Source organism: Chrysemys picta, chromosome 11 (assembly GCF_011386835.1).
Source record: "Chrysemys picta bellii isolate R12L10 chromosome 11, ASM1138683v2, whole genome shotgun sequence".
NCBI lineage: Eukaryota > Metazoa > Chordata > Testudines > Emydidae > Chrysemys > Chrysemys picta.
Genome location: NC_088801.1, coordinates 3,551,840 through 3,570,497, shown reverse-complemented (window position 1 = coordinate 3,570,497; position 18,658 = coordinate 3,551,840). Strand labels below are relative to the sequence as shown.

At 55.5% G+C, this 18,658-nt stretch overlaps 1 protein-coding gene across 21 annotated transcripts in view; it reads right to left on the bottom strand.

The window, feature by feature from the left end:
* TNS1 (tensin 1) overlaps positions 1-18,658 on the bottom strand; it is a 251,427-nt gene that overhangs the window by 19,985 nt on the left and 212,784 nt on the right. For 14 of the 21 annotated variants that reach the window (XM_065561395.1, XM_065561381.1, XM_065561385.1 and 11 more), the window contains 4 exons: positions 17,492-17,527; positions 8,632-8,815; positions 4,386-5,107; positions 2,628-2,714 (listed from right to left, as the gene is read on the bottom strand). In XM_065561395.1, coding sequence (XP_065417467.1) covers positions 2,628-2,714; positions 4,386-5,107; positions 8,632-8,815; positions 17,492-17,527 — 1,029 coding nt within the window. The remainder of the gene's footprint in view (positions 1-2,627; positions 2,715-4,385; positions 5,108-8,631; positions 8,816-17,491; positions 17,528-18,658) is intronic. The other 7 variants (XM_065561382.1, XM_065561388.1, XM_065561391.1 and 4 more) reach the window with 1 other exon arrangement.

Sequence of the window (18,658 nt, the reverse complement as noted above, 5' to 3'; positions counted from 1 at the left end):
ACCGGCATTAGGGAAAATGAACCTGTCGGTGGCCAGGTAGCTGGTGTGTTCTGTCTGCAGACGAGAGGATCCCAATGGCCTGCTTTGGCCTTAAAATGCACCAATCTGCGCCTTGTGCCACCCCAGTCCCTGGGCTATATGTCCCCGGCCTCTCGTCGCATACTCAGATTGTCTTTGGGACAGGGCCTGCTGTTCGCCATATACCTGGACAGAGCCTAGCACCCTGGGGGCCTGGATTCTGGACGGGGGTGTCTGCGCACTGCCACAACACAGGTCAGCAGGAGTAATTAACACTCCAAGATCTCTGCCATGTCACAGGGGTCCTGCCCCGGCGGAAGGAGCCGCTGAGCTCTCCCACGGGGGATCGGCAGGGATCGAGCAAATGCACTGACACACAGACAGGGGCTTTTATCCCAGCCGGCAGCCTAACCCAGTGGTTCTCAACCAGGGGTACATGTACGCCTGAGGGTACGCGGAGGTCTTCGGGGGGTAGGTCAACTCCTCCAGAGATTGGCCTCATTGTACAACAGGCTAAAGAAAAAGCACCAGCAAAGTCAGGGCAAATTAAAATTTCATACAGACGATGACTTGTACACCACACACTGAAATGTCAGGACAATGTTTATATCCCAGTTCAGTTCTTTGATAATGATCTGGTAAAAATGAGCAAGTCGGCCATTTGTCAGTACTAGTGCGTGGTGACACGGTTGTATTTTTCGGTCAGATTTTGCCAGCAAGTTGTTTTGAAGTGCGGTGTAACTTGGGGTACGCCAGACAAATCAGCTTCCTGAAAGGGGGACAGTCACCTGGAAAGGTTGAGAGCCCCCGGCCTCACTCTTCCTCCAGGCAGACTGCGAGCCCGGGGCACATTGCAGCCATAGGCGCCGACTCCGTGGGTGCTCCGGGGCTGAAGCACCCACGGGGAAAAATTGGTGGGTGCAGCCAAGCTCCCCGCCCGCCGCGCCCCAGCTCACCTCCACCTCCTCCCCTGAGCATGCGGCATCCCCGCTTCTCCCCCTAGCTCCCAGCGCTTGCCGCCGCGAAACAGCTGTTTCGCGGAGGCAAGCGCTGGGAGGGAGGGGGAAGGAGGGAGAACACAGCATGCTTGGGGAAGAGGTGGGGCCTGGGCGGGGATTTGGGGAAGGAGTTCAATAGGGGCAGGGAGGGGGCGGAGTTGGGGTGGGGACTTTGGGGAAAGGGTTGGAATGGGGGCGGGGCAGGGGGCGAGGGGGGCGTCAAGCACCCACCGGCGCCAGGAAAAGTTGGCACCTATGATTGGAGCTTCCAACACACCAAGAGCTGAAATTTGCATCCAGAGACAAACTCTGTAGCTTCACCCTATCCAAGGTCCCTCCTGTCGGCCTCCCCATCATCTTGTCCTGTGTATGTCAGGTGCTTAGCTGGCCCCCTCACCAGAGTATCGGAGCACCTGACCGTCTTTGCCGTATCTATCCTCACAACCCCCTGTGAGGTGGGGCCGTGCCGAGGTACAGATGGGGACTGAGGCGCACTCACAAGGCCCAGGTTTGTAAAGGTATGTAGGCAGCACTGTGCTCAGCGGTGCAATGCCTAACTGACTTAGGAACCTACACTTCATTTTGAAAAGGGGTTTAGGCACTTACACGCCTATATCTGATTGATGGGCAATAGGCTATGTGCCTAAATCCCTTTTGAAAACGAGACAAGCGGCAACGGGCTTAATCTGTAGCAAGGGACAGTTAGGTTAGTTACTCGGAAAACCTTTCTCATGGTGAGGGGTGGTTCAGGATCGGCTGCCCAGGGAGGTTGTGGGATCCCTGTCACAGGAGGTTTTTAAGACCAGGTTGGACAAACCCCTGTCAGGGATGGTCTGGGTCTCCTTGGTGCCAGGGGCTGGACTTGATGACCTCTCGAGGACCCTTCCACCCTACAGTTCTGGGATTTGATGACTTGCCCGAGGTCACAGAGAGTGTCTGTGGCACAGCAAGGAACTGAACCTGGGTTTCCTGGGGCCTAGACTAGGGCCAAACCATCCTTCCTCTCTCCCATTACCTGCCACCTACCCACAACCTTTTCCCAAGGAGCCGCTTCCTCAGACAGCCCCATTGTCTCTTCTTCCCTGAGCCTGCCGCAGAGGTTCACCGGGAAACGGGGCTGGTCACAGACCGTGAGGTCATTTCTCTGCTGCAGGGAAGCGGAGAGTCCTAGCCGAATGCAAATACTGGCAACATTGCCAGCGGGAACAGAGACAAGCCCTGGCCAGTTGCTACCCCTCTGCAGGGACAAGCTCTCGGTACCAAGGCAGGCGTCCCTCTGGCATGCCAGTCAGGGGGTGTTGCAATGTGGGGAGAATGCCCCCAAGTGAGTTAACAATGCCCACTTGCAGAGGGCTGAGACGGGTCGAGAACACTGCACTGGATCAGTGACACAGCTCCAGCACCGCCAAGAGGGTCGGGGATTGGCTGCTGGTGGGGAGGAGGGGAAGAGATTGGGAAGTAATCCTGCCATAATGCTGGGATGTGGGCAAAATGATCCAGGACTGGGATAACCCACGCGGGTCTCAGAGCCAGCACACGCCTGCACACTGATTCCCAATTCCCATCGCCCCCCTCCCCGCTGCTGCTTTGTCACCGGGGCTGGCTACTCACCCTGCTCCCTGGAAATCTCCGGCTTGTACCAATACTTGGAGGTGTCCTGGACAAACTTCACGTTGGCCCGGGTCTCGGGGCTGCTGTCTGAGAGCGGGGAAGGAGAGGAACAATCAAGGGAAGCATTCGAGACATGTTTAGAGCCGCTCCAGATTCACAATCCAGAGGGATCTCAAGGTGCAGCTCTCCCAGAGAACAGGACAGGAACAGATGCTCTTACTGGTCTCGTTTAGCCGCATCACTTTGAAAGCAGAAATATCTTAATCTTCCTTTAACCCTTGTAAATATCCTGACCCCACCTCTAATTCCATCTAGAGCTCACAAGGGCCCCGAGCCGGCAAACACTTATGCATAGGCTTCAACATTGATGGGGATACTCATATGCTGAGAATTAAGCATGTGCCCAAGAGTTTCAAGGATCAGGGACATACATGGTAACAGACTAACCCAGGGGTGTCCAACCTGAGCATGAGAAGGAGCCAGAATTTACCAATCTACATTGCCAAAGAGCCACAGTTATACATCAGCAGCCCCCCATCAGCTCCCCCGCCCCCCGCCAGTGCCTCCCGCCTGCCAGCAGCCTCGCCGATCAGCGGCTCCCTCTCCCGCCCCATGCCTCCCGCCCGCCACAATCAGCGGTTTCGTGGCATGCAGGAGGCTCTGGGTGGGAGGGGGGAGGAGCGAGGGCACGGCAGGCTCAGGGGAGGGGGCGGGAAGCGGTGGAGTGGGGGCAGGGCCTGTGGCAGAGCCAGGGGTTGAGCAGTGAGCACCCCCGGCACAGTGGAAAGTTGGCACCTGTAGCTCCAGCCCCGGAGTCGGCGCCTATACAAGGAGCCGCGTATTAACTTCTGAAGAGCCGCGTGCGGCTCCGGAGCTCCAGGTTGGCCACCCCTGGACTAACCTGTCAGGTGCGCCGAGACCGGATGGCTTATGGCCTAGGACACTACGTGCTGGTCCTATCAAAACACAGGACCAGCTCTTAGCTGCCCGGATTTCAGGGGATCTGCACTGGGCACCACCAGTTGAGGGGTTGCCTGTAACAAGCGCGGGTCGGGACATTTCCGCCAGACTCTGATGAAGCAGACAGAGCCCCTTGACAAAATGCTTCTCCAGAGAGTGCTGGATTCAGCTCTGCGCCGCAGGTGGCCAGGCAAAGGACTATATCAGACCGAGTCGCTTTGACCTCATTGTCTGCAAGCTGTTGTGTTTTTGACATAAACTGCACGGTGGTTCTTCCTTTGATGCTCGCTCTGGATTTTCCTGTTTTGATTCCGACAGCTAATTTTAGAAGACGGAAAAGAGGGGGGTGGACCTGGGCCCCACCGGTGACTCCTATATATATATATCCTGACGTCGGAAGTAAATCGAAGCAGATACGCAACCCCTACCATTCCCAGCAGCTCTGTGAACTGCAGGGCACACGCATGCAGGAGGTTGTACCGAAGAGAATCCCAGAGCAGTGGTAGGCAGGCCAGTAGCGCTGGGACCAGAGTAATAACTGTCCACGCGTTCCTGGTGAAGGAGTGCAGCGAGCAGGAAATAATCTAGCCCCTGTAGGTGGAGGGTGCTGTACAGATGCCCGGGGATAAGAGTGGAGCGTGCCCGTTCTGTGGATCGCAGCACGTAATCTTAAGAGAGCGAGGAGAGAGCAGTGTGCTGAGGGGCTGGACAGGATCCTAAATACATCAGACACTCTCTCCAGAGTCCCAACCCCCAAGCGTCTGCCCCATGCTCTAGGGTTCCCACTCTGCACCCTACCTGGCAGCGAGAGTTTGGAGAAGTCAGGCAGGGTGTGCGGGTACGCCACGCTGCTCCCGCTGCTGGGGCTGGACATGCCGCTGGAGACGGGCGAGGACATCTTGCCATTCACCGTGGCGTAGTTAGGCAGGCTGTTGGACCGCTCCCCGGCCGACATCCTCCTCTTCTCGGGCAGCAGCGGCTGCAGCGTGGGGCTGCCCTGCCGGTAGGTGGCGGAGTCCGGGGAGGAGGACTGCGGGCTGCTCAGGCCGGGATAGTAGGCCGGGGAGACGGGGAACGACGGGGTGGAGGGGGGCTGGTACCCCGAGGCGCTGCTTTGCCGGGACAGCGTGGGACGCTGCTCCTCCGGGGTGGAATAGCCATACATGATGTGCCTGCCCAGGCCGGGGCTCCCGGGAGCGGCCACCGCGCCGGAATTGAGTGGTCTTCGCCCAAAGCCGGGGCTTGGAGGCGTGTTGGTGGCCACCGTCCTTTGAAGGGTGTGGGGGCTCCCCGGCAGGACGTGAACACCCACCACGCTGACCTGGGGCTGCGACCTCGCGCCGGCTCGGCCATCGGGGTACTCGGGGCTGGCATAGCCCCCCTGGCTGAAGGACGCTGGCGAGGCGTTTTGGTAGCTGCTGTGTGCCGACGGCGCCTGGAAGCTGGACTCGGCCGAGGGCCGCGGGGGCGTGGCGGTGCTGTGGCCGCTGCTCTCGGACGGGTAGCTGCGGATCGACACCCTGGGAAAGGCAAGAGGAGAAGAGCTCAGCTCGCAGCGCTCCCGGCCAGGCTCACGGCTGCCTGAGTCAGTAACTGGCCTCCCTCTGGGGCACCTCACCGTAGCCTCAGGGCACCTCATGTAGGTGAGTCACCACAGCCCACCTGAGGCACTGGGAGAGCAAGACCCAGATCCTTAAAGGCCCATTGATTTCAGTGGGCGTTAGGTGGCTCGATACCGTTGAGGATCTTTTGTGAGTAACTTGCCCAAGGCCACCTAGAAAATCTGTGGCAGAGCCGAGGATCAAACCCAGACCTCCCAAGCCCCCACTTCGTTGTCCGAGCCACAAGATCACCCTCCCTTTGCTGTGGAATTGGCTCCTTCGGGCCCCAGATGCTTGTGCCAAGGCCCCATTTTCCAGCATCCCAGCTTAGCGTCTGGCTGCAAACTGCTGTCGGGGCGTGCCCAACCCAGACCTTCCCTCTGGAATACCCACCGGCCGGCTGGAAACGCAGGTAGGAACAAAGCAGCCATTTACCGCCTCGACAGCTTAGGCGGGAAGCTTTGAACCTTTGTTCCTCTCTATCTAGCCTGGAAACATGGGTCTGCCCCTGCCCAACCTAGCAGCACTGTGCCATCTCGAGACACCAGGGAGAACTTTACAACCCGAAGGATCCTGCAGAGTGTTAGACAAATACATCATGATCGTACAAGTCAGAACCTGGCCCCCGAGGATTCAGGTCCCTAACTTGCACTGATGCCAGCGGGCGTTAGATGTCTGAATAGCTTTGAGGATCTGGGCCTGAGCTCTCAAGGTGCTTTCAAAGGAGAGTATGTTTCCTTCTAGAGATAGCACAGATAGGGAAACAGGCACGGAGCGGCCAAGTGACCTGGCCAGGTGAAGCAGCGACCCAGTTCCCCTGACTTCCATTCCCAGTGCCCTGTCTACTGGATCACGCTGAAACAAACGATCGACGCCTACACTGAAATGCAGCCATCCTGCACCTCTGGGGAGGAACCCGGCAGCAGCAGTACATAACCGTCTACGGAACCTTCTCTTACAAGGGCAGGATGCTTCCAGCAGGGAGGCCAATGCCTACGTACCCCTGGTCTCTGACTCTGTCTATGGTAGGCAAACAGCTCGGCCCGTGGAGGGAAGAGAGAGCAGAGCGGGCTGCTCGTCCCTCTGAGCCATACGTGATGGGACTGATGCCCAGGCACCCTGGTGATGGTGACACCTTCCGAAGAAATTCATAATACCACGCAGCTCAGGAGGAATGCCTGAACTGCAGAAGGAATTAGATCGGGGTCGGCAAATGTTTTGGCCCGAGGGCCACATCAGGGTATGGAAATTAAATGGAGGGCCATGAATGCTGACGAAATTGGGGTTGGGGTGCGGGAGGACTCTGGCTGGAGGTGTGGGCTCTGGGGTGGGGCTGGGGATGAGGAGTACGGAGGGCGGGAGGGGGCTCTGGGCTGGGGGGTCAGGGGTTGGGGCGTGGCGGGGGCGCTCAGGGGTGCAGGCTCCGGGCTGCGCTTACCTCAAAAAGCTCCTGGAAGCAGCAGCATGTCCCCCTTCCAGCCAGCTCCTACACGGAGGTGCAGCCAGGCGGCTCTGCGCGCTGCCCCATCTGCAGGCACGGCCCCTGCAGCTCCCATTGGCTGCAGTTCCCAGCCAATGGCAGCTGTGGGGGCGGTGCTTGGGGCGGGGGCAGCAGATGCTGCATCCGGGAGCCGTGCGGAGCACAAGCCCCAGACCCCACTCCCCAGCAGGAGCTCGAGGGCCAGATTAAAATGACTGATGGGCCGGATGCGGCTCGCGGGCCGTAGTTTTCCCACTCCTGAATTAGAGACGGAATCTGCAGCACCTTGGAGCATTCAGAGGAAAATGCCACGGCGGCTTCAGCGCCCACTGGTGGTCGGGGCCTTGGGTTTTTGTCTCCTGGGTTCCCCTGATGCCCGACTGATGGGTCACCCGGGCCTGAGCAGGGACCGACCCACCATTGCGGCCGCGCGCCTGAGCGTGTCCTTAGTCAAAACCACACGGAGCGGCCCTGGGGGCGGCCGGCCCCCCCGTGGTTCACAATGAGCCCAGCAAAGGGGAAACACTGGGTGTGCAGGAGTCGGTCAGTCGCTTGGGACCTGATCCTGCACAATGCCCTGGCGCTGGGCACCCCCAGATCTCACTGGCTTCGGAGGGAGGCTGTGGGGTAAGTCGGAAAGGGGCTTTGTGCATGGCGGGCGAACACCTCACTCGCACACAATCCAACATGCATGCACACACATGCACATATAACCCTACATGTGTGCATATGCACACCTCCCAAGCGCACACGCAACCACACATACACCCATGTTCCCCCTACACACAACCAGCTACACGCACACCCTTCCCAAACTGTCTCGTACACACCCACCCTCTCTTCGACTACTCACATCCTCATTCACACACACAACCCCCCTCACACCCGCACAACCACAGGCCCTCTCTAATACACACGGAAAAGCCACATACACACACACACACACACACCACAACCACCACCCCTCACATCCATGTCCCCACCAGACACAACCCCACAACACACCCATGTCCCCCCAGACACAACCTCCGCCCCATACCCTCATGTCCCCCTAGACACAACCACCTACACACACACACCCAGGTCCCCCCAGACACAACCTCACACACACACACACACACACACACACCCAGGTCCCCCCCAGGCACAACCTCCCACACACACACACACCAATGTCCCCCCTAGACACAACCTCTCCCCCCTTACACACCCATGTCCCCCCCAACACAACCTCTCCCCCACACACACATCCATGTCCCCCCAGGCACAACCACTTACACACACTTCTCCTGACTGTCCTACAAACCAACCCTTGCTCTCTCGCACACACATAGGTTGGGATTTCCAAAGGACCCGATGGAATTCAATGGGATCACAGCACCTAATTCCTTTAAATCCCTTTGAAAAACCCAGGTTTAATGGACACTTGGAGGCTTTGAAAATTGCCCCGTTCAGCCCCAGGTTTCTCCCCTTGTGTTTTCTGCCCTGCTGCTCTAGCAGGAGCTCAGGGCACCACAATCAGTCCCTCGGCAGCCAAATGCAGCGATGCCACCAGAGGGTCTGAGACTCCAAGCTGGAGATAAGCGTGTGGCTTATCCCCGTCGCTGGCACATGGCGGCCGCTGCACCAGACCTGGCTGTTGGGCCATCTATCCTGCAGCGGACAATGATGCTTCACAGGAAGGAGGAAAAGCCCATAATGCACCTGTCTCACAGCTGCCATGCTGTAGCTGAGGGTGGGGCGGGGCAGTAACCCTTCCTGACCCCTGTGCTGACAGTTGACACCCTGAAGCATGAGAATGCACCGCTGCAAACTGACCGCCGCACGGCCCTTATTCGTGGGACCCAAGTCATCGATGGGCGTGTTCAGGCGAGGAAGGGCTGCAGGGCAAAGCACTCCTGGAGTTAAATCCAGCGCTACAGTGCCTGGTCACTGCTGGTCGCCAGAGCTCGGCTCTCCTTACCCGTCCATGCTGTGAATGGGGCTGCTGGTGGAGATGGGGCTGGGGGGGGCGAAGGAGTTCATGAAGGCCCCGTTCCTCATCGGCGTCTCAGTACTGTAAGCTTGCGGAGTTGGGGGGCTCTGGGGCGCCCCCCCGCCACCCCCCGCCGCCTTCCGGGCCACCGACTCCACATAGCTCCTGGGCCCTGGGGGGCGAAAGGAAAGGAAGGGTGAAGCTGGCGACTGACCCGGGGAGGTTGGCATGCACTTGCCCTTTGGCTGCAGCCCAGGATCGGGGCCGATCACAGCCAGGGCCCGAACGTCAACCACAAATCGATAACCCCGTGGTGGCCCCGACAGCTGATCTGGGAAATCTACTGCATCCCCATCATCCCCCTCCCCAAGCAATGAATTAAATCCCCCCCTTCCCCCCGCTAGGGTGTTGCCAAAAGATGCAACAGGGGGCCAGCCTACGCATTGCAAAGCTGGTCCGGGCTGCCGCTGAGCACGGGCAATCCCGACGAAGCCAACGGGCATTGCGGGAGCTCAGAACGGGGCTCCGCGAGAGGCCGTGGATGTCCCGTAGGCCGGGTCACAGCACTGCAATGTCAGATCAGCCTCGGGACTGTGAAGCGTCCCCCGTCCCCCTCTGAATCGTCTTCCCCCGTCATTCCCCCCTACACGAGTCTTGTGCAACGCACAGCTTCGTCCTGTTACACATTGTAGGCACCGCCGTGCCCACGAGTAGCCAGTCCTCGGCATCCTTTAAAAATCACACCCGCCAGAGGTGCAGCTGGCTAAACAGAATCACCGCATGCCTGGCCGGACGTAACCCCTGGCCCACCTCCCTCTAAAATGAGACTCCGACTGCGTCGGTTTCTGCTGCACGCCCAGTCACACGAGGTGCCCAAGGCAGGCAAAACCTGGTGTCTTTTTAAGGTGCCAAGGCCAGCTGCAGAGGCGGCTTCTCGGACAGGGCGCGCCTTAATTCAGATCCAGCCAAACTGAACTTCCTACGGAGCGTACGTCTAGACTGGAGCTGGCGGCGTAACGAGACCTACCCAGCTCCAGTTTAGACGTGCCCTAGTCCCCCAACCTCGAGGCATTTATCTCCAAGTATGTTCACCAACAGAGGCACGAGCTGGCTCTAACCCTTGCATGAACCTTCACGGGGTTATCCCGAACTTCCCCTCTTGGGCCCGCAGCGAGATGGACTCTCCCATCTCCCATCTCCAACCCCCAGGGTCTCTCTCTTACGAGCCGCAGGTGAGAAAAGCAAACAGGAGCCGCCCCTGAGCAGGCAGTTAAAGGCCCATCTCTGCCCGCTGCATTGCCGAGGGTTATCTCGGCCTGTCGCCCCCAGGGCTGGTGCCTCGGGATGGCCTCGTTCCGTTTCTGGAAGCGGCTGGGTTCGGGGTGTCCCGAGAGCACCGGCAAGGGGAAGGAAGGGCAGTTCCTTGGGGTGCACTGGTGCACGCTGGGGGCGAAGTGAGGTGGCTTCTCTGAACCCCAGGAAGCAGCAACGATCGTCTCAAGAACCGAAACTCGCTATTGTGTTGAACCACGAGCCCAGGTCCGGGCCGTTCAGCAACACGCATTTCCCTGCAACCCGCAGGACAGCTGCAGGGCAACCATCTGCAGCGGCCCACCTCCATCCTCTCAAACAAGGTAACTCCCAAAGCTGAGGGGAGAAACCTTGCTACAGTCTCCCATCCTTCCCACCCCATCGCTGCATGGCAGGAAGGATGGCAGAGCCAGTCCCCTCGACGCCGGAGGGGATGGAGCCCGACAGAACTTGCCGGCTTTCCGACCGGCCAGTGCAGGGTGACAACCCTCGCCCGGCCCCTCTCTTTGGAGCCTGCGAGCCACGAACTCGCTGAGCAGCCATTGGCCCAGGTCACCCCCGCCGCGAGCCGTGGGGGCTCCGGACGCGGTCACTCTGCTCAGACAGCAGCGCAGTTTCCAGGCTTTGGAGACCTGTCCCCCTTTGCCCCCGGAGGTGGCTTCGCAGAGACTGTTCCCAGAGCTCTGGTCCCTCCCCCTTCAGCCCCACAAGGCTTCCGTCTCCTACCCCCTTCCACACTCACCCCATTCCTCCTCTCCCCCCTGCCTGGCTCCCTCTTTGGCCCCAGTCCCCCGGGTATAGACACCCAGTTCTTGCCTGCCTCCCTTCCCCTCTTCTCCGCAGCCCTCCTCCGAGGGAGCCGGCAAATGAGCACTGGGATTGTTCCCGCCTTTCCTAACGGAGACGCCCCGTTCTCATGCTCCACTGGGCCCTGCCGCCATGGCTGTCCTACTTTCCGCCTACACGGGGGACCTTGCCCTGACCCTGCCTTTGCCCGGGCGGCAGGGCTGCACAGTGGCCTGGTTTGAATGCATGAGCGAGTCCAGGAGGCTCGGGAAAATATACCCACCCCCGCCTCCCGCCCATCCTCATCAGTGCTAGCCCCATCTCCACATGGCCCACGGGGGGCTCCTGCTAATGCCATCCACACCACATCAGGGCCTGGCGTCACTGTGGGCTGGTGCCAAGCCAGGCATGGCACAGCTGTGCTGTCACCGACCTGCCTTCCCGCTTCTCCCGGCCAGCACCCAGCGTGAATTTCGGACTCTTCCCGAAGGAAACGAGGTGGGGGGAGGGTGTTATACCAGGGACCCATATGACGTGAGTGGCATTGCCCGCAAAGACCTGAGGTTCACCCACCAGCCGGCCTTGCCTCCTTGTCTCGCAAAGCCTCATGTCTAAGAGCAGGGCTTTTCCGGCCTTTTCATTCTGTGGCCACTGCAGCAGAGATCCCCTCCTTCCCTGGACCCTTCTCCCCAGGGCCGGCTCCAGGCACCAGCCCAGCAAGCAGGTGCTTGCGGCGGCCAAGGGGAAGGGGCGGCACATCGGGCTGTTCGGCGGCAGGTCCCTCTCGGAGGGAAGCACCTGCCGCCAAATTCCCGCCGAAGAAGAAAGCAGCGCGGTGGAGCTGCCGCCAGAGTGCCGCCGATTGCAATTGCGATCGCGGTTTGTTTGTTTTTTTTTTTCCCGCCGCTTGGGGCGGCAAAAACCCTGGAGCCGGTCCTGCTTCTCCCCTCCTACAATTCACTGGAAGAGCCAGTCCTGCGCAGGCGAGGTCGGGGCTAAGGTAACCCCAGAGATCTCTGGCATCTCTAATGCAGTGGGCAGCGTATGCAACACACCGCTGGAAATAAAACAGACCTCTACGATGATTAGTTAGTGTCAGCACGACTCCTGAGTGGCTAAGAATCATGGTCTCTTCTGACCTTGAAGTCTATAAGTCTATTATGATGGTCTAGTCTAACCTCCTGCACAACGCAGGCCACAGAATCTCCCCCACCCACTCCTGTAACAAACCCCTGACCTATGTCTGAGCCACTGAAGTCCTCAAATCCTGGTTTAAAGACTTCAAGGTGCAGAGAATCCTCCAGCAAGTGACCCGTGCCCCACGCTGCAGAGGAAGGCGAAAACCCCCAGGGCCTTTGCCAATCTGCCCTGGAGGAAAATTCCTTCCCGACCCCAAGTATGGCGATCAGCTAAACCCTGAGCGTGTGGGCAAGACTCACCAGCCAGCACCCAGGAAAGAATTCTCTGCAGTAACTCAGATCCCCCCCCATCCAACATCCCATCACAGCCATTGGGCAGATTTACTGCTATGCCGCCCACTGCACTAGAGATGCCAGAGATCTCTGGGGTTATCTTAGCCCCAACCTCGCCTGCGTGGGCCTGGCTCTTCCAGCGAATTGTAGGAGGGGAGAAGGGTCTCTGGTGCAGTGGCCCACAGAATGAAAAGGCCAGAGCAGCCCTGCTCCTAGGTTAGAAACCTTCGTCTAATTTCAAGTCTAAACTTCCTGATGGCCAGTTTATATCCATTTGTTCTTGTGTCCACATTGGTACCGAGCTTAAATAATTCCTCTCCCTCCCTGGTATTTATCCCTCGGACATATTTCTAGAGAGCAGTCATCCCTCCCCTCAGCCTTCTTTTGGTTCGGCTAAACAAGCCAAGCTCTTTGAGTCTCCTCTCAGAAGACAGGTGAGCAGCCCCTATTATTCTCTTACCCAGTCTCCTCCCACCCCGGCCCTGGTCTATTTGTCTGATTGCCTGTAGCCTGTGAGCTCTTTGGGGTAGAGGCTGCCAGGTACCGTCTGCCTGTACCGCACCTAGCGTTCGTTACCCTCTAGGGTACAAGAACACTGGCGGTCAGACAGAGCCTCTCTCTTTTCCTTTCAGGGCCTGTGCTTCCCTGCACTAAAAACCCAAGCAAGTGCCCAGTTTTTTTCAGAGACGGGAGTGGGGAATGTGTGAGTCAAGCCCTTTGGGTATAACCTCCCGGTTCAGCCCTGCCCCACCCTGCATAATCGGATGGGGCAGGAGCTGACCTCTGCAGGGAGCTGGGATAATCTTTTCATACAGAACATTCCAGGTGGGTTTCGGTATTTTGGCCGAACCCAGCACTTGGGTCGGCTCGGCCTAGGGCCAAAGTGCTGCTTAGGGTGACCTGCAGAATTGGGGTAACACACCTTCCCCCGCTTCAGTAATCAAATCCCGCTCCCTGCCCCGACCAAAATTAGCCAGTCCGTGTGAATGAGTCAGCCTTCAGGAGAAAGGGCTGCAGAATGCCAGCATCGTCTCTTCATGCAGAGCGTCTAGTGACACAAGGAAAATCAGGGTCATGGGCAAAGAAGAGAGGAGGTGGGTGTGCCAAGGTTGGGGGCAGAAAAGAGAATTCCGCATATTTTTTAGATTAAAAATGTAGATCTTGTCTGTTCTGATTTTTCTGGAAGGCTCTATGGATGACATCATAAGAACAAAGGAAGAGACACATGAACAGTTGAGGGCGGGTGGGAACACACCCCAAGCAGAGCTCGTTATAACCCTAAAAATGCCAGAGATAGACCCTGATACATACAGGGTATTATTTGTAAAGGGCCCTCACTCCATGCTCTGATGCTGCAGGTAGAAATTCAAATATTCAGCATTCAGCTAGTCAGATCTGGAGGAATATCCAGTAAATTAGAAATTGAAAATCTGCACCTGCGATTTTATGCTCATAAGTAACTGTCCCTTGCAAAACTGGAAGCCGACTTCAAAAGATGGCTCTGTGTGTGTGTGTGTGTGTGTGTGTGTGTGTGTGTGTGTGTGTGTGTGTGTGTGTGCAAAAAGGTGCTGTTTAAACATAAATCAACAGTGCAGAAATTCAATTCAGACAGTCTGACTAGAGTAGTGCAGAAAAAACTGCAGCTCCTTTCCATTCTAATGTACTATATTATTGGCCAAATTCTCTATCCCATTATCTAGCAGGATCAGGCCATGGAAAACCCCATTGCAATGTACACGCGGAAAGGAACCCAGGTATATTTTCCACAGTGTCGAGCTAAACCCTGCTTAGCTTTACACATCCGATGAAAACAATCACATTGCGATGGGCTCAGTCCCACCCTTCCAGATGTGCAGCTACTGACTCTCCAGGTGCACCTTTCTGTGAGTGCCAGGACGAATCCATCCCAGGTTGCACTTCTGTGAGCCCATCCCTTGGCTTTGCACAACGCACAGAACAAGCCGGACAGTTAAGGAGAGTTGCGGGGGCCAGAAGAGGATAGAGAACAGATGCTCACGCCGATTAAGCGTACAAAGCCTACTGCGTGCTACTGACCAAGATCTCCGCTTCAGAAGGGCTTTCCTGTCCAAATCCCCCCACCCCTCTACGTTGGCCAGGATTGCTGGGAGCGGCAAGAACATTTATACCCTCCAATATCTGGGAATCGCACCCTCGTTCCACCCTCAAGGGACACAATGCATAAGACATGGTTGGTTTTTTTCAAAGCAAATTGTTGAAACACCTTGATAAACTTCCTCCCCATTTTAAAGCTGGGAAATGAATCAAAGAATGGTTATGCTGTTTCTCAAGGCTGCGCTGTGAACCAGGATCTGACACAGAAGTAAAACTCAGTGACTTCTAGCTGATAACTGGGTGCACAATCACTGTACCATGCAGCCTTCCGTAGGCTGTGATATGCAATTCTCCAGTGGCTAGCACGTTCATTCTAAACGTAGATGGGGAAAAAACTGTGAAAAATTTCAAAACTTCGTTATTTTTTTGCATTTTTGCACGGAGTTCAAAAAACAGAGACATTTTTCCATTTCCCAAATTTGTAGGCGCATTTTTCCCCTCCCTTTTATCAAAAGCATTATTGAAAAGGCCACCAAAATGTTTCATCTGCTGAAAACTGGTTTTGGGGAAACAGAAACTTTTTACAAAAGTGTTAGAGAAAAAGTACGGGAAAAAAAGGCACAAAACCCACAACATAGTGACAAGATCAAAGACATCGTTTTAGGCAGGGAAGGGCATTTTTCTATCAAAAAAAATTTCTTTCAAAAAAAGTCAACTCGCTCAGCTAATTTCTTCCTCGTGGCAAAAGCATTGGTCCTCTTTCAGGAGCCAGAACATGCTAGGTTTTAAAACACAACACTTCAAATGATCTGAGTCATGCAGAAAATGGGTGAAAGAATGTTGTAATGGCCAGGCAGTACTGCCAACCCAAAGTGTTCAAAGCGCATGAGTCAGACTCTAAAACCCATGAAATTGGCTTTAAAAGAATGTATTTTAAAAAATCTCATGTCTTTTTTTATTTCCCTTCTGGTTTTGAACTGTAGAGGTCACATTTAAACCTGGTCTGCAAAGCAATTTTGATCAAAACAAAAAAGTTTTCATTTTCATCCAAATTTTTCTTCAAAGGGATTTTGGGGTTATGTCAAACCACCGAAAACCTGAAAAATCAAACATTTGTCTGTTTCTGGCTGAAAAAAATTCAGCCAAACTCCCAAAATATTCTGTTTTGGGATGAACATTTTCCTTCTTTAAAATGAAAAATGGGCGGAAAATGGTTGAAAAATGATATTAACCACAGAATATGCCACGTTGACCAAAATGTCACGTTCTCGTTGAAAAACATTTTGAACAATAACAAAAATTGCAACCCGCTCTTGCCACATTTTTAGGCTTTTCTCTGCAGCCACGAGGACGAGAAACTTTGTTTTTTTAATTAAAGCTGAAATTGTCCTGTAATCTCCTGACTCCAAGAGCTGGGTCTTTAAGGCAAACACCACAATAAAGATTTGTGGTAAAATCATGAGAGGTTGCCAAGCCTGCTTTGGGTGCAGCAAAAATGGACAGATTCTTCTGAAACTCCCCAGAGAGGTTCAGACGGGACTGAAATACACACAAAAAACGCAGCCCAAGGAGTAACTCAGAAGTGACTGAAAACAGGACAGTGCCATCTCAATCACAGCCTCACCATCTGGCTGCAACACAGTAACTAGGAAAGCACGGATTGTGTAGGCGTGTGGATTCCAAGCTCTTAACTTCTGTATCCACAAGGCGCTTGCTTATGTTTCGTTTGAAGCTAATGTCCCCTACCTATAAACACTGGCACGTTCTTGTTTAACAATGTTTGCCATTCCGCTTGGAGAGGCAGCAACCACCGAAAGCACAAACTGCACCGCAAGTGAACCTCTTCTAAAGCACGTCGCGGCATCTGAAACTCGTGAACTTGAGCTCTGGGTCTCTGCTTATATTTTCACTCCCCTCGGGTCAGCAAAAGCACAGAGCTTGGGAGTCTTACGGCCTTAGGGTATCAGTCACAGAAAGGAGTCGCTGAGAACTGACCTCTGTGAAATCTATCCCTCTGGTCACAATGGGAGCTCCTGGGGGCTTAGCAGTTAAGGAAATGTGGCCCTTTATTTTGGGACCTGAATTGGAAATGAGCTCTTTGAAAATCGGAAGCTCGTGCTGCCGTCTTCACTGAGACTAGCTGGAGGGAAGCTGGCTTGGGCAGGTTAGCCCATGCGCAGCTTTTGCCATGTAGACATACTCTAAGCCCTATTGAAAGTCAATGGTTCTCCAACGGTTCCACAACCAGGATGTGGCAGTCCGGCCTGGTGGGTAGGACCAGGAGTCATGCCTAGTGGTGAGAGCAGGAGTAGGAGCTGGTGGCTGGAGCAGGAGTCAAGCGAGGGGTCACAGCCGGAGTCAGAAACCAGGAGTTGGGCCTAAGGTCAGAGCTGGAGTCAGGGCCAAAGGTCAGAGCACAAGAGCAGCGTCTGTTGTCGCAGCAGGCCAGGTGCGTGTAGTGCCCCCAGGGTTTATACTGTATGGATCACACCTCTGCTACCGCTACCTGGCGGTGGCCTGAAATGTCACTCACCCGGACCCTGCAAACCCGGGTTCTAGTCCTCTCGAGCCTTACGCTCTGCCACTTTTGAAAACGGGACTTAGGCGCTTATGAAAATTTCCCCTTTCACCCAGGTATGTCCCTTGGCTGCCTACACATGGAGGGAAGCACGGATCAAGGTGAAAAGAACAGTGGTCAGCCTCAGTACTTCCCCATTGTGGGGGGTGCAGGCAGGACAGAGAGCAGTGTACCCCACTGCTGCGGCTCTATCTCATGGCACCGTCCCGACTGGGTTTCAGAACGAACCTCTGCAGAAGCCAGTGCAGTGACCTCCCGGCACACTGGGGTGGGAACGGCACTCCAGGAAGTACCGCCTGCCAGAAGGCAGTGCGACAGGAAGTGATCCGAGAGCACAAGGAACAGCGATTAGCAGAGGCTGAAGTGCCACTCCTGGATATTTGATCATTTTCCTGCACACTTCAGTTTCAGGCAGCTCTACCCTGGATTTATTTGCTTCGAGATTAGCTCCTACGTATCACTCCCTGGCGGGCCGCACTGCGGTACAGTCCTGTATGCACTTTTGACCCTTCTGCATACCACACAAATCAAGCCAACCAGATGTCTCAGCATTAATGAGCTTAGCAGTTCAGCTTCTCTTTTTGGCCAAAAGAGTTCGCATGAATAAAGAGAAAATATCCCTTCTTACCTTCATCAGATTCAACTACTGCCTCCCCATCTAGCTCTGAGGGGGAAAGACGGGAGATGGAGGAGCAAGGCAGGGAAGGACAGACAGTGGAAGAGAAGGAAACACAGTGATGCAAAGGGAAGAAAGAGAGAGAGAGAGAGAGATCTATGTTAATGTTCTTTGCTTTTTCATCCTGGTAAATACCTACATGTGTGCAAGCCACCTGAGCTGCCACAGAAACAGGAAAGAGGTCCAGGTTTTTTAAAGTATTTAGGTGCCTAAAACCCATTGATTTACCACTCACCTGGCCCTTAGCACTCACCTGGCAGTATCATTCCTATGGCTTCACCGCTAACCTTTCCCTACTGACAAGCCCTAGGCAGGAAGCGGGGTTATGTCCAAACGGGATGTTGTTATTAATTATTATTCTGATTCCCTCCACCCTTTGAGAAGCCATTGGCCTTCCCTGTTCAGACGGCAGGTCTGGGGCCTACACTGATTGGCTCTCCGTGTGCTGAGAAAACCCCACTGGGAACATGCCTAGTGCTGCTGGTTTTCCATCCGATTCTTATGGGCATGCATCAGCCTCTCTGCTGTTAAACTCTCTGCTGCTCCACATCTCTCGCCTGGCTGTAAAAATGCTGGCGGCTGAAAAGCTGGTGTCTACAGCCCCAGAACTGGTCCCCCAGGGGGCTTTCCTTATTGTAACCTCTAGTCTCTGCTTCTCTCTGACAGCGATTAGCAGGATAGACACAAGGCTCCTGACAGGCCGTAAAGGAAGCTCTTGAAAGCCTGTGAAGGGGAGGCGCGGCGCTGGTGAGCTGGGATCAGTCTGGATTAGAAGACAGCTCCTGGGCTCTGGTATCTGTCCCCGAGACAGCTGTCACAGGCCAGGACCTGGGGATTCACGCAGAGACAGAGGATGCTCTGGGTATTGTTTTAACTGGCAGGTTGCACTTCCTCTAGCACCAGCTCTCTTGAACTGCGCCGAGGTGAGACCGCTACAGAAAGGCGGAGAGAGTGAGGGAGAAACGAGGAGTCGGGGTGGAGGGGGAGCCATAGACAGCCAAATCCCAACAATCTCATCCACTCCTTCAGTACAGCTCCCAGCAGGGGCCGCTGACCCTGAGTAAGGACCGCGGGTTCTCACCCAGACAGAGAGGGTGACGTAGAAACCAAAGCGCTGGT